The 12,226-nt window shown below is 40.4% G+C and overlaps 1 protein-coding gene across 1 annotated transcript in view; it reads left to right on the forward strand.

Annotated features, from left to right (window-relative positions):
• The first annotated feature begins 676 nt into the window (after positions 1 to 676).
• The window catches only part of SEC23A (SEC23 homolog A, COPII component), a 37,736-nt gene continuing 26,186 nt past the window's right edge, over positions 677 to 12,226 (forward strand). Inside the window, exons 1-3 of the mRNA XM_007434438.4 lie at positions 677 to 814; positions 9,019 to 9,255; positions 10,371 to 10,428. Coding sequence (XP_007434500.1) covers positions 9,035 to 9,255; positions 10,371 to 10,428 — 279 coding nt within the window. The 5' untranslated portion in view covers positions 677 to 814; positions 9,019 to 9,034. The remainder of the gene's footprint in view (positions 815 to 9,018; positions 9,256 to 10,370; positions 10,429 to 12,226) is intronic.

The following is a 12,226-nucleotide window of genomic DNA, read 5'->3' on the forward strand; positions in this document are numbered from 1 at the left end:
TTGAAAACATCTAAAAGGTATCAAGTTGCAGAAGGCAGCGTTACTACCATTAGTAGTGGTCACCAGCACTGGGTCTGATGATTCCTCAACACTATGGTACTATAGCCATCTGATCACCACAGCAGCCTTTTGTACTCTCTAATGTAGTGTTTTTCAAACTTGGCGACTCACCTGTGGACTTCAACTTCCAACTTGGCGACTTTAAGATGTGTGGACTTCAAGCAAGCTGGCTGGGGAATTCTGGGAGTTGAAGTCCACACATCTTAAAGTCGCCAAGTTTGAAAAACATTGCTCTAAATATGCAACTTATACGTCGTCTTTAGCTTCTACAGTGCAGAATTTCAACAGTCTGTAACAACGCCCAGCCAGGAGATGCAGTGAGGGAAAAGGCTCCAGGTATTGAAGCCCCAGCAGTGACGCGGCGTTTAAAAGCGAAGGCGAGAAATAGGGCTCCCGGCCGCTCAGATTGCGACTGCCTGGCGTTAAAGGAGGTGGAACCCCAAACGGTGTAGAAAGCGAAAATGTCTTCCCCCCGAGTTTATGTAATAACAGAGTCCCGCTCACACCTTCGCGGCCAGCCACGCCTCTCTGCCGGCTTCGGTCTGCTTTTTTTCGCCGCTCAGGGCCCGGACCGGCCGGCTCGAGACCCGCCCTTCGCTAATGGCCCCGCCCCTTCCCGCGCGCTCTCTGCCCTTTGACGTGGCACCGGTTCCCCCCCTCAGCCATGTTGGTTGCGTCGGCGGCGCTCAGCCTGCTGGGTTCAGTGTGCGCGAGAGAGGAGTGAGCGAGGCGGGCTGAGGCTGTTGGAGCTGAGGTGGGTCGAGCGGGGGGAAGGAAGGCTGGAGTGGGCAGCCAGGGAGGGTCGGCTCTGGCCGTCTGGGCCGGGGAAGCGGAGAGGGGCTGTCTGGGCCGGGGAGAGACCCACTGGTCTGGTGTACAAAGAGGGAGAGGAGGGGGTCTCTTTCGACTTCTTCCGACCGCGTCAGCTCTCTTGGTGTTTACCGTGGAATGCCGTCGCGCCCCCTTGCCCAGTAACCTGAGGTACCGCCGTGGGCTAAGCCTGGAAGGGTTTCCTCCCTTTGAAATCGTTTAACCTAGTGGTGAAGGAGTTTCAGCTTCAGTCCTCTATCTTGCCCACCATGACCCTGAATATCCGTTCTTCTCCCTTCCTCTTCTTCCATTAATTTTCCCCAACATAGCTTTAAACCCAAACTGGCTTCAGAGATTCGGAGAGACGGTTTCTCAACGTGGGGAGGAAGGTGTTGTAAGTGAGAGTTAGGCAGATAAATGAATGCTGCTTCCCTTTTGAAATGGGTGTGTTTGAATGTTAGAACGGTAAAAAACGTGGAACTGTCATGCGGAGCTGGACCCTCGTTTGTTCTCTTTTTAACCCTCCCACCTTCTCTGGAAGTGTGTCTAAAGTCAGCTCCACCTGGTTGCATTGGGTTGCACCTGAGCAACCTAACCCAGGACAACATCCCCAGATGACATTGTGTATTAATAAGCCGATTTGTGGGCCAGAAGACAGATATCAATGTCTTTTTATTAATGGAAGTGGCTGTGGAAAAGGTGTGTCTGTATCAAAGGGAGTAGAATAGTGTAAAGGGGTTCTTAACATATTAAATGGGAAAGGGAGAAGAGAGGATCAGAATAGACTGGAAATGGAGGTTTCCTATGGGAAGAAACTGAGGGGTTTGTAAACCTGAATACTTTTTATAAACTCAGGTGCTTCTGCTGTTAGTGCCACGTACTGCCAGTTGTACAAGAGAATACATATATGTTGCTCAAAAAACAATATAGTTCTGAATTAGACAGTAACAAATATATTAATGCCTAAGCTTTTGTGGACTATAGCCAAGATGTCAGATGCATGAAGGGGAACTTCAATTTTTAAAGAAGGAAAAAAAGGCAAGAAGCAATGTTATGCTATAGTAATGATATATTTTCTTTGATAAAACACAGTAACTATGTATCAGATTTTAAAATCTGGCAATTAAATTAAGATTTTATGTATTTTACTTAAATTTTAGGGATTGAAAGACATTAATATAAACTGTGTGTAACATATTCCATGGGGATTTGCAGAAAAAACAGGCTGTATCCCAAGGGATTAATTTGTAGTCATCTGTTTTCCAGGTTGACTAAGCATATTGAAATAGAATTAAATATTATTTTCAAAGGGATAGCCAAATATATGCAGAAGCTAGTTTCCTGGACTTTGAACTGTTTTAAAAAGAGATTACATTCATGAACAGACATATAGCTGATAAACATACTTAGTAAGAAGTAAGTTCACTAAAGGGAGCCAGTTTGGTGTAGTGGTTAAGGCATCAGGCTAGAAACTGGGAGACCAAGAGTTCTAGTCCCGCCTTACGCACAGAGCCATCTGGGTGACTTTCAGTCAGTCATTCTCTCTCAGCCCTAGGAAGCAGGCAATGGCAAACCACTTCAGAAAATCTTGCCAAGAAAACTGCAGGGTCTAGGCAGTCGCCAGAAGTCAACACTGACTTGAAGGCACATACATACATACATAAATAGAACCCTAAATTCAAAGGAACTTTCTCCTAGGAATGCAGACTTGAAAAATCCTTAATTATTTGTCTAGAATAAACCAGTTGGCATTTTAAAGAGTGTGAAGTATGGTCAAATAAAAAAAGCGTTTACCATAGACACTAAGGAGTTGGGAGGGAGGAAGAGGAGTTAAGAGGTAGAGAAAGTTTTTTAGGGGTGTTAATTTTCCTGAAATTTCTTGATTTTATAAGTCAAGAAGGCTCTGGTTAGAGTCCAACAAAGTTAGAGTACTGTAGTAAGATAACATATTGTTTAAGGATGCAAGGCTACAATGAACTGATTTACTGAGAAGTGAATCCCATTGTATTAATTAGAATTTACTTCTGAATAAATAAGCTTCAAATTCTGGACTATAAGTTGTTGTTTTTGGACACTTTGTAGTACACTAAGGCAGTATTTATATAGTTTTGGTGTATTTATAGGAACAAAGTAATTAGTAGTGCTTATTTTGAATTTAATGTGCAGTTGTGGTGTGGATTTGTAAGGCACTTTGTAATTCTTAGACTACAGTCCTAACTGGAGATTTCTGAAATTAGATTCTGTGCATCTTTGAAGTAGGGATGTGTAGGGTTATCTTTGTATTCCACTTATCAAGAGTAGTTTACTCTTATTTTAATGTAACAGTTATACCTAAGAGATAATTATTTTCCCAAGACTGTACGTAGGCCTCTTCTACATAAAAAGCAGTTTTGCTTCTCTAGCTGTAAGCAGCATTTTTGCAGGATTCAGCAGATATCCCGACCTTTTCCTCTTTGAGCCTACAAGACTTCCAGCTGGCTAATAAGAAACTTTAAAAATTATGGCTAGCTAACACTTCTTATCCCAGTGGGCATGAAGGATCTTGTGTCTGTTTTATATCTTTTTGTAGACTCTGCAGTCTGCATGTTTTTCTGGCCTCATTATCCCAAGGAACATTTCCTGATGTATGATACATATTTTTTTTCTTCAACATTCCTTTCTCATTTTAAGAAATGTCTGGACTATAGGTATACTAAGATTTATTGATTTAAATCCTGGTTGAACTGGGTCCTTATGAATATGGGAACCAGTTATTTGTGAGTATTGAATTTAAAATGCTTTATTCAAAGATAAGAACCATGCTGGACTTTAAGATATTTAAACTTCATTTAAGCCTTTTGAACTTTGCCATCTCTCAGAATGGGCAGGGAATGCTATTATTATTTGCATTTTACAAAAGCATATTTCTTTCTAGTTCAGCTTTATCTTTGGTAGAGAATCTGGCAGTTAAACCTTTGCTAATTATTCATGAAACAATCATGTTGTCAGAATCCTTGCAATCAATTAACCACATTATTTGCCAGCTTGCTTGCTTGCTTCAGTTCTGCCATTAAGAGACATGGGGGGCGGGTGCTGGAAGGATCTGGAAAGATGAATGGAAGAAATGATCGTTAGAGGCAGATGGGCTGTTATCAAAGACTGAGGAATGCTCAAGGTGGTACCAACGAGCGGCTGTGAGAAGACTGGGAGGTTAGGGGGGTGCAGGGGGAAAGGGAAAAAAGGTAAAAGCAACTTTTGGCGCACGCGGGCTCAGTCTTAGCAATGCATTGGAACTGTATACTTGTCCTCAATAAATGAACTTTCTTTTGAAGCATTACTGGTTGCAAAGAGAGTTATTGAAGTGAGTGGCAGATTGTTACACATGTCAAAGCAATAAACATTTAATCTTGACTTGTAGAATGACAAAGCCCTTTATTTAAAACGTTTAAGTGTACTTATATATTAGAAAATAAATAAAAAGTTTCTAGAGAAGTTTTTTTTTTTGGTACAGTATTGGAAAATATTATGAAGTTTATTATCACATAAGCTTTCATAGATCATAGTCTATCTCTTCAGTCATGTCAAGTACAGATGTGAGAGGAGCATTTTGAAATATTTGTTTTTGGGAAGAAAGAAAGGAATTGTGAAAAGAAAGGTGAGAGAAGGAAGTGATTGAACTTAAAGTAGCATTTAGGTATGACAAATACATTCTTGCATTGAATCAGTCTTTCTAATACTTTTCCCCAAAGAGTAGTATTTTGAAGTCATAGAGTGTCCTAGAATGTTCCTTCTCTGATTTTTTGAATTTCTGATGTCAGATTTATGTCCATTTATTCTTTTGCATAGAGTTTAGCTCTTTTATCTAATGTTAAGTGCCTTGGGAACTGCTGATAAATGATGTGTGTACCACTTTGGAAGTTGCATAAATATATGCTCCCTAGTTTTGTGGGTAATATTATTAGGGGTTGTAATAGTCATAAAGGGACAATATTGGAATCTGAGTCTGCCACAGATGTTGGTTCTTTGTCTGTATTATTGTGGTATAGTTTGTTGTTGGCAGCTGTTTTAGATTAGGCATGTACAGCCTATCAGTTATGGCATTTGAAAAGGAAGGATCTTTGTCCAGGATCAACTGTAGATTATAGATGATGCTTTTAAGTGGTTTTTGCTGACAGTTATAAGCAACAACTTCTGTTTTCTCTTCTGAGTCTATTTTGTAATAGATTATTATAATTATTATGAGAACCAGTGTGGCCTTGTTGTGTTTTATAACTTCATTGGATATTAGCTGCAGCAGTCAGTTGGTTTCTTATATATGTTGGTACTCTTATATGCTGGTGGTTTAATTTCATACTCATGTCCTGAAAATTACATGGATTGGTCTTCGATCAGCTTGATGGTGTGGTAAAATTGATTGAAGTCCTAACAGAACTTTGTGAGGGCCTCCTGACCATGGGTCTAGTTTATAAAAAAAGTCATTGTGAATCTAGGTAGTGAAGAGTTTTCTGAGTGTAAGAGCTGAGGAAGCATTGCTTTAAGTCAATCACAAGATGTTAGTATATTGTATGCCATACCAATGGTCATAAGCAGGCCCGCACAGGTTGTAAAAGGGAAAGGGCCAGATTAATACCTAAAAATTATCTTGGGCCACAAAAGAATAGCTAGCGTGCTGATCAGATGTTCAGCAGCTAGCAGTGCAGCAGCAGCAATAGAGCTAGCAGTGTCCACAAGACCTGGAGACACTTGGCAATGTGTCTTTTGGGGTGGAAGTGCTGCAAAATTCTAGGTGGTGGCGGTAGATCTTTCCTAGTGATGGCAATATTTGGTGGCAATGGATTGATTATTTTTCAGAAAACACCAGAAGGTCACACAAGGGCTGCTTGGTGGGCTGCATGTTGTACCACTGACTTGGAAATACAGTTTTCCAAAAAAGAGAAATATTTCTGGGTGTGCTTGATGTGATGAAGTTGATAGATGTGCTGGAACACCATCGGGAATAGTATTTCTGGTAGCTTGTAGTCCATCTTTGTGGAGGATATTGGTGTACAGATTTCAAAATCCACCATCTATGGAAGATGTTTTTTGTGCAGATATTAATGACTTGTACTGTGGTCCCATTAGCATCTTGGAGTGTTGATGATATACAGTCCGTATGCTGAGCTCATAGAGTGAAAGGTTGGAGATTTCAACCCTTTTCTCCCAGAAACTATTTGTGTCTACAAACCCTAGCTCCACCTCTTAGTATGTGGCTTGGTAGTTCTTGCTTCTGTCTTCTAGGGAGTGCCTTATCTGGCATCCTTCTCCTAATTCAGTTTCGGTGTGTGAAAGAAACAGGGACTCTACAGCCTATGTGCCTCACTGGTGAGTGAAAGGAAAAAAGGATAAAAAAGAAATATATTCCATAGCACTACTTCCTGGGCGTGTAGCCTTGTGGTATACAGTAGTGTGGCAGAAATCAGCCCCCTTTCCCTCTCCTCCTTTGTGGAGAGATCAGTCTCACAAGTAATAAATAGAAAACAAGTTGTATTTTTTTTTAAAAAGGAGAAGAGTATACTTAAACATTCCTTTTTAACTTTAAATATTATCATACAAGGAATATTCAGTGGTAAAGGAGATAACACATCTATATTTTTATCCAATCACAGACAGAATCTTTAGAACAAACTCCAATATAGGGCTCAGAGCAGATCTCTCCTATTTAGAAGCAGATCTAATGTAAAGAAGTGCCAATTTGCATAAAACACATAAGAACTAAACTTGTAGAGAGGAATAATGACCAAAGGCAAAAGATTGGGTTTAAAACACACACACACACAGAAAAAGTAGTTAAACTCTGTTCAGTTCTTAGCTAACTGTTTCATATTCCTCAAGAGTTTGGAACAGATATTATGTCTATGCCAATTTGTTATCTGGAAAATTGTTTTTCCTGCAAATTATAACTTTCTTTCCCCATACACCCCCCCCCCCCCGCCCTTCCCACTTTGGCATGCCAATTTCTTGCTTGCTTCACTCTTGCTTGCTGGAGAATTGCCTGTAGTTTCCAGAAGAACAAAAGATTTTGCACTTGGACAGAGAAAGATTATGTGGGATCTCTCCTTTTGCTATGGACTAAAAATACTCTAAGCATCTCTCAGGAAGATTCTGCCTGAGACAGGGAGATGTATATTCCTTGTCTTGAAAGCAACTGACATTCATGTGAAAGCCAGGTGGCTGTGCAACTATGATCATCTTTGTAAGTGAAGCAATGAAAATGGGTCCGTTCTGTCTACAACAGGGCAAGGAGATGTGGTATCACTGAAGTGGTTTAATTTGTATGTAATAATAAATTGTAGTTCTGAGTTAAATAAAAAAGCCTCAGGCTTGTGTTCCCTTCTTCTTGCTCTTATTCTAGAATGGCCATGGAAAGAAAACTGGAAGCCTTTGTTTTCTTTTTTCAATTGACTGCAGTTACTTTTTATGTCACCCCAGATAAGAAAGCTAGGAGCATTGACAACAGTTTCACGTCAGCATATTTCATGAAATAAATTAATAATCCTCTCCATTTTTCTAACCTGAAACCTGATTCTGTTCTTTTACCTGTGTGAAGAAATAGGAAGAGGTCCATAAATTTGTGGTTTACATTATGTGTAAGTGTAAATGCATAAATACTAAATGGTTTTACAGTCTGTAAACTAGAATAAAATATTGACTAAAGCAAAACTATTGTGTAAGTAGATTTCCTATCTCAGTCATCCTTTTCTTGTAAATGAGTGCATTGCTTTTACTTTGTTATTTGCCTCATAAGAGCTGCAGAATTTTAGAACAAAATCACAATTTTATAATAAATTTATAAGCATCTGATAGAACTTGAAGCTAGTTTTAGATACATGGTTGGCTTAATACAGAGAAAACTAACTGGAATAATTTAACTGTAATGATTGTACAAGCAACGCAGAGGCTTGTACTTTATTGATATCCTCAAGATAAATACTCTCATGAGAAAGATATGACTCTAAATTTTGGTTTTTACACTTTAATGATAATATTTTGTCATTAAAATTACAAATAGAAATGTGTTTATGTAAAGAAAGTATGCAGTTATTACTAGAAAATGACAGGTAAAACTGTGGCATTGACTGAATCTCAGGTTATATTGTGAGTGGACAAATTTAGAGTAGGAATATAGAATCTGCACATTGCATGTGATACTCAGCTATCCAAGAATCTGAAATTTGATGCTGCATTACGGTGGCACCATTTCCTGCTTAAAAGGCAGAAAATAGATATGTTAAACCTCTGATAGCCTTAGCAGAACTATTTTACTAAAAAATTTAAAGGGTGAAACAATAACCATGTCCCCACTGCAGACATCAGTACATGTTCCATTTGTCCCTAAGTAGCTCCTTAAAGAGCAGCCATGAGACTCAAGATGGTTGCCTACCTGGGTCTGGGGAATTTTAGATACAACCATCATCATGCCTAGTAACTCTTAAATATGATCAGTGTTTTATCCTGCCTTTTTCCACTTGCTCTCCAAATTGCTGCTTCAATAAGTTCTCATTTATCATATCTTTATTACAGTGCTGTTGTAGTTAGCTAGTTACTTCTATTTAATTCATTTTCTCTGATAAAAGAGGTGGGCTGTGGATTGTGCTTCTATTGCATACTGCTACTTGCACTATATAGTTTCCAGGTTTTGCGTAGTATAACAGTTGTCCTTGGTTAGCACATATTAATGTGTCATGTATAGTGCATAGTAAACTAGCCTGAACTTGTTAGTTCAAAAACAGCAGTTCTGTTAAACAGGCTGTTTTGAAATGGATGCAAGTGATCACCATTATAATTTACCAAGTAAAATTCTTCAAAATGAAGTTGCTTTGCAGGGTAACAGCTTTCAGAATTGCTGTAATGTTTAGAAGTGAACATGTTGCTTAAGATACATGTGCTTATACATTTGGAAATTTCCAAATTTGCATTTGGAAATAATGTAATGCCAACACTCACTAAACAGAACAGAGACTCCTAGTTGTTATTCATTCTTCCTTCCATGGTTTTATAGATGGACAGGAGTTCTCATGGTTTCCAGATGGCTGGTACTGCAAATACATGAATTACTTAAAAGTGTTGCACTGTTTTTAATTTATCCTTAAGAACTTGCATGGTTAAATTCAATGTATATTTTTGCTACAGATACAAGAGCTTCATAATGACAACCTTCTTGGAGTTCATTCAGCAAAATGAAGATAGAGATGGTGTTAGATTCAGCTGGAATGTGTGGCCTTCCAGTCGTCTTGAAGCCACAAGAATGGTGGTTCCAGTGGCCTCTCTCTTCACACCATTGAAAGAGCGTCCTGATTTGCCTCCCATTCAATATGAGCCAGTTCTCTGCAGTCGAACTACCTGCCGTGCTGTTCTAAATCCGTTATGGTAATTCCAATAAATATTGCAGGTTTTGCTGACATATTGTTACTATTACTCTTGTGATTAAAATATTGCTTTGTCTCCTAATTTTACCAATTATGTACAGTCAGTCTTCGTATAGCATGATAGTTTGTGTTTTAAGGCTGCATGATTAAAAAAACAACAGGCTTCAGTTTCAGGTTGCTGCTCCCAACATTATAGTCAGTCCTTAACAGCTTTGAATCCTGGAACTCATACTTCCTCCCATGAGATACAGATTTGTGATGGCTTTGTTTTCCAGTAAAGATCAATTTCATCAAAATTGAATATCTGATCTTATGTATAGCCTTTGTGCTAATTTTTGTTTTTATTGCAAGAAATGCTTTCAGCAAAAACTTGCCTTTTCCCAGCATTTCTTCTGATTGTCTGTAATGTTGCTAGTAGAACACACGATGTAACACCTCCTTTCATTTCTTTCAAAAAAGCTTGAGAATTTCAAAGTACTTCTCTGTCGCTAAAGCTTTTTCTTTTTCCACCTGAAATTTTATCACCAGCATCCTTCCTGGCACATTTTTTTCCAACTAGTTTACTCATTTGGAGGGGGGGGGAAGCACACTTGAGCAGTAATAACACCCAAAAACTGAGGAGAGAGCTGCAACAGACACTAACAAAGTACCATATATGCATTAATTGATTTGAGTGGGTAGTGAACAAAGCAACAAGCTATTGTGTTCAACTGGGTATGGCTTGCCATATTCATTTATCATTTCTGATTGGTGCAATATTGAAACTCAGGAAAATTGTGCATAAGTGAACCTGTTTCATGCTGTGCAAACATCTTTTTTATCAGTTGTGTATGAGTGAATTAGTATTGCATGAACATATGCTATATGAGAACTATACAGTGAATTTAGCCAGCCCAGCAAAAACTAATTAATTAAAGGGGAGCTAAAATAGAGCATCCAAAGAGTTAAATTTAATAAGTTTTGTTAAACAAAATGTAGAGATAAAAGAATGTAATCTGTGTTCAGATTTGAGCTTGAAACTTCATTAGTATATCTGATTTGTATTTGTTTATTTTATCTATATTTCAAATTTAGTATTCATACTTTACTGAAACATTTAAACCTTTATGTTTGTAGCCAGGTCGATTATCGAGCAAAACTATGGGCTTGCAATTTTTGTTATCAGAGAAATCAGGTAAGTTAAAATTTATATTTATTCCAGCTACTGTATTTTAAGGGGTTTTTTGCTTTATTAAATATACAGATATTACATTGATAGCATGGTGAAAAGAAAAAGATGCAGAAATCAAGTTTGATGTTATGTAAAAATGAATCAGTGTTATGGTCTGAAATAACAATTAACAGAACAAACATTTAAGTAAAGAAAAAGAAACTGAAAATCCTGAAAGAGAAGTTCCCTGTCTTCTTTGTTGAAAAAGGACTAACTCCAGTTTTAACAAGCGACATGTTATCATGTTATGAGTAATCTCCTGTACATCAGGTGTAGATTCATCTTTCTGATGATGCATACAGGTAGTCTTCACTTAATAACTCTGACTGGGACTGGAATTTCCATCGTTAAGCGAAGCGGTCATTAGGTGAAACATCACATGACTGCACTGTTTAGCAACTGCAGTTCCAGTAGTCCCAGTTGTGGTTGTTAGGCCAGGACTGCACTGTCGTTAGGCAAGGACCTGCTTCTCCTGTCCTACTGCACTCACCTCTGCTTCAACTCCACCCACCCACCTATGCCCCCCCCCGTTGCTGCCCTTTTGGCCGCCCTTCACTTTGCCACTTACCCCTGCTGCCCCAGCTGACTTTCACTGTCTTCTTCCTCCTGCTACTGGCCTGGGATCCAGCTGCTAGGCGAGGGTGCAGCCCTGGAATGTGCGCAGCAAGTGCGGCAGGGTGGCAGAGCCTTGTCTGCCGAAGGGAGCTTTCCAGGCCTGGCCTGGGAGGAGGCAGCAGGATAGGATAGCAAGGCATGGTGTGCTCCATTGCCAGGCGAGGCAGGAGAGGTGGTGGTGGCTCCCCAGGCAAAGGTGGAGGCTGTGAGGGCGGCGCTATTCGAGGTGGTGACAAAACTGGAGGAAGCTGAGTGCCAAAGGCTTCCCAGAGGTGCAGCGTGCGCTCTGCAGCTTACTTTGGAAGTGCACCTGGAGAAACGGCCTGCAGGGCTTCAGCAAGGGTCGGAGGTGAGTCCAGTGCCAACAGAGCCTACCCGCAGGCCCTCTGCTTGCTCTTGGCCCAGCCTTCCTCCTGCAAAGACTCACGAAGGGTCCGCAGCTTCCAGTGTGCTGAAGCCCACAGACCAGTTCTCCAGGGACACTTTCAGCACATGCTCTGCAGCTCTTGTCCCTCCACTTCCTTGCTGGAGGGACAGCAAGCCCAGCAACAGAGAGTGCCTCACCTCGCTCTCCCATCCTGCTGCCTCCTCCCCGACCAGGTCCTGCAAGTCCCTTCAGCCGACAAGGCTCTGCCACCCAGCCAAACTTGCTGCGTGCATCCCAGGGCTGTACCCTTGCCCAGCACCTGGATCCCGGGCCAGCAGTAGGAGGAAAAAGACAGCGAAGGCCAGCTGGGGATGGGGGCAGCAGGGGTATGAGGCGGAGTGCAGGGCAGCCAAAAGGGCAAAGGTAGGAAGAGATAGGCGGGGGAAAGGTGAAGTGCCCCTGTGGTTGTTAGTGCGGGTGGGCTGTCAAGCGCCTGAATTTTGATCACATGACTGTGGGGGCACTGCAGTGACTGGAAGTTCAAGGACCAGTTGTAACTACCATTTGTTCAGTGCCACCATAACTTTGAATGGTGGCTGAACGAATGGTCCTTAAGTGAGGACTACCTGTAGTAATAGACTTCCATGCACAAAATATCTATAATTCTTGATGTCTTGATATATAAAACCTGGGGATATAGCCAAGGAGAATATACAAGTCTTTGATTTTAGTGATCAGTGCTTGTGATGTTGGTGATCATGCACATTTCAGACCAAGATA

Source organism: Python bivittatus, unplaced genomic scaffold (genome assembly GCF_059951505.1).
Source record: "Python bivittatus isolate LINGU-HERP-01145 unplaced genomic scaffold, Pbiv_v1 ctg000480_np1212, whole genome shotgun sequence".
NCBI classification, from domain to species: domain Eukaryota; kingdom Metazoa; phylum Chordata; class Lepidosauria; order Squamata; family Pythonidae; genus Python; species Python bivittatus.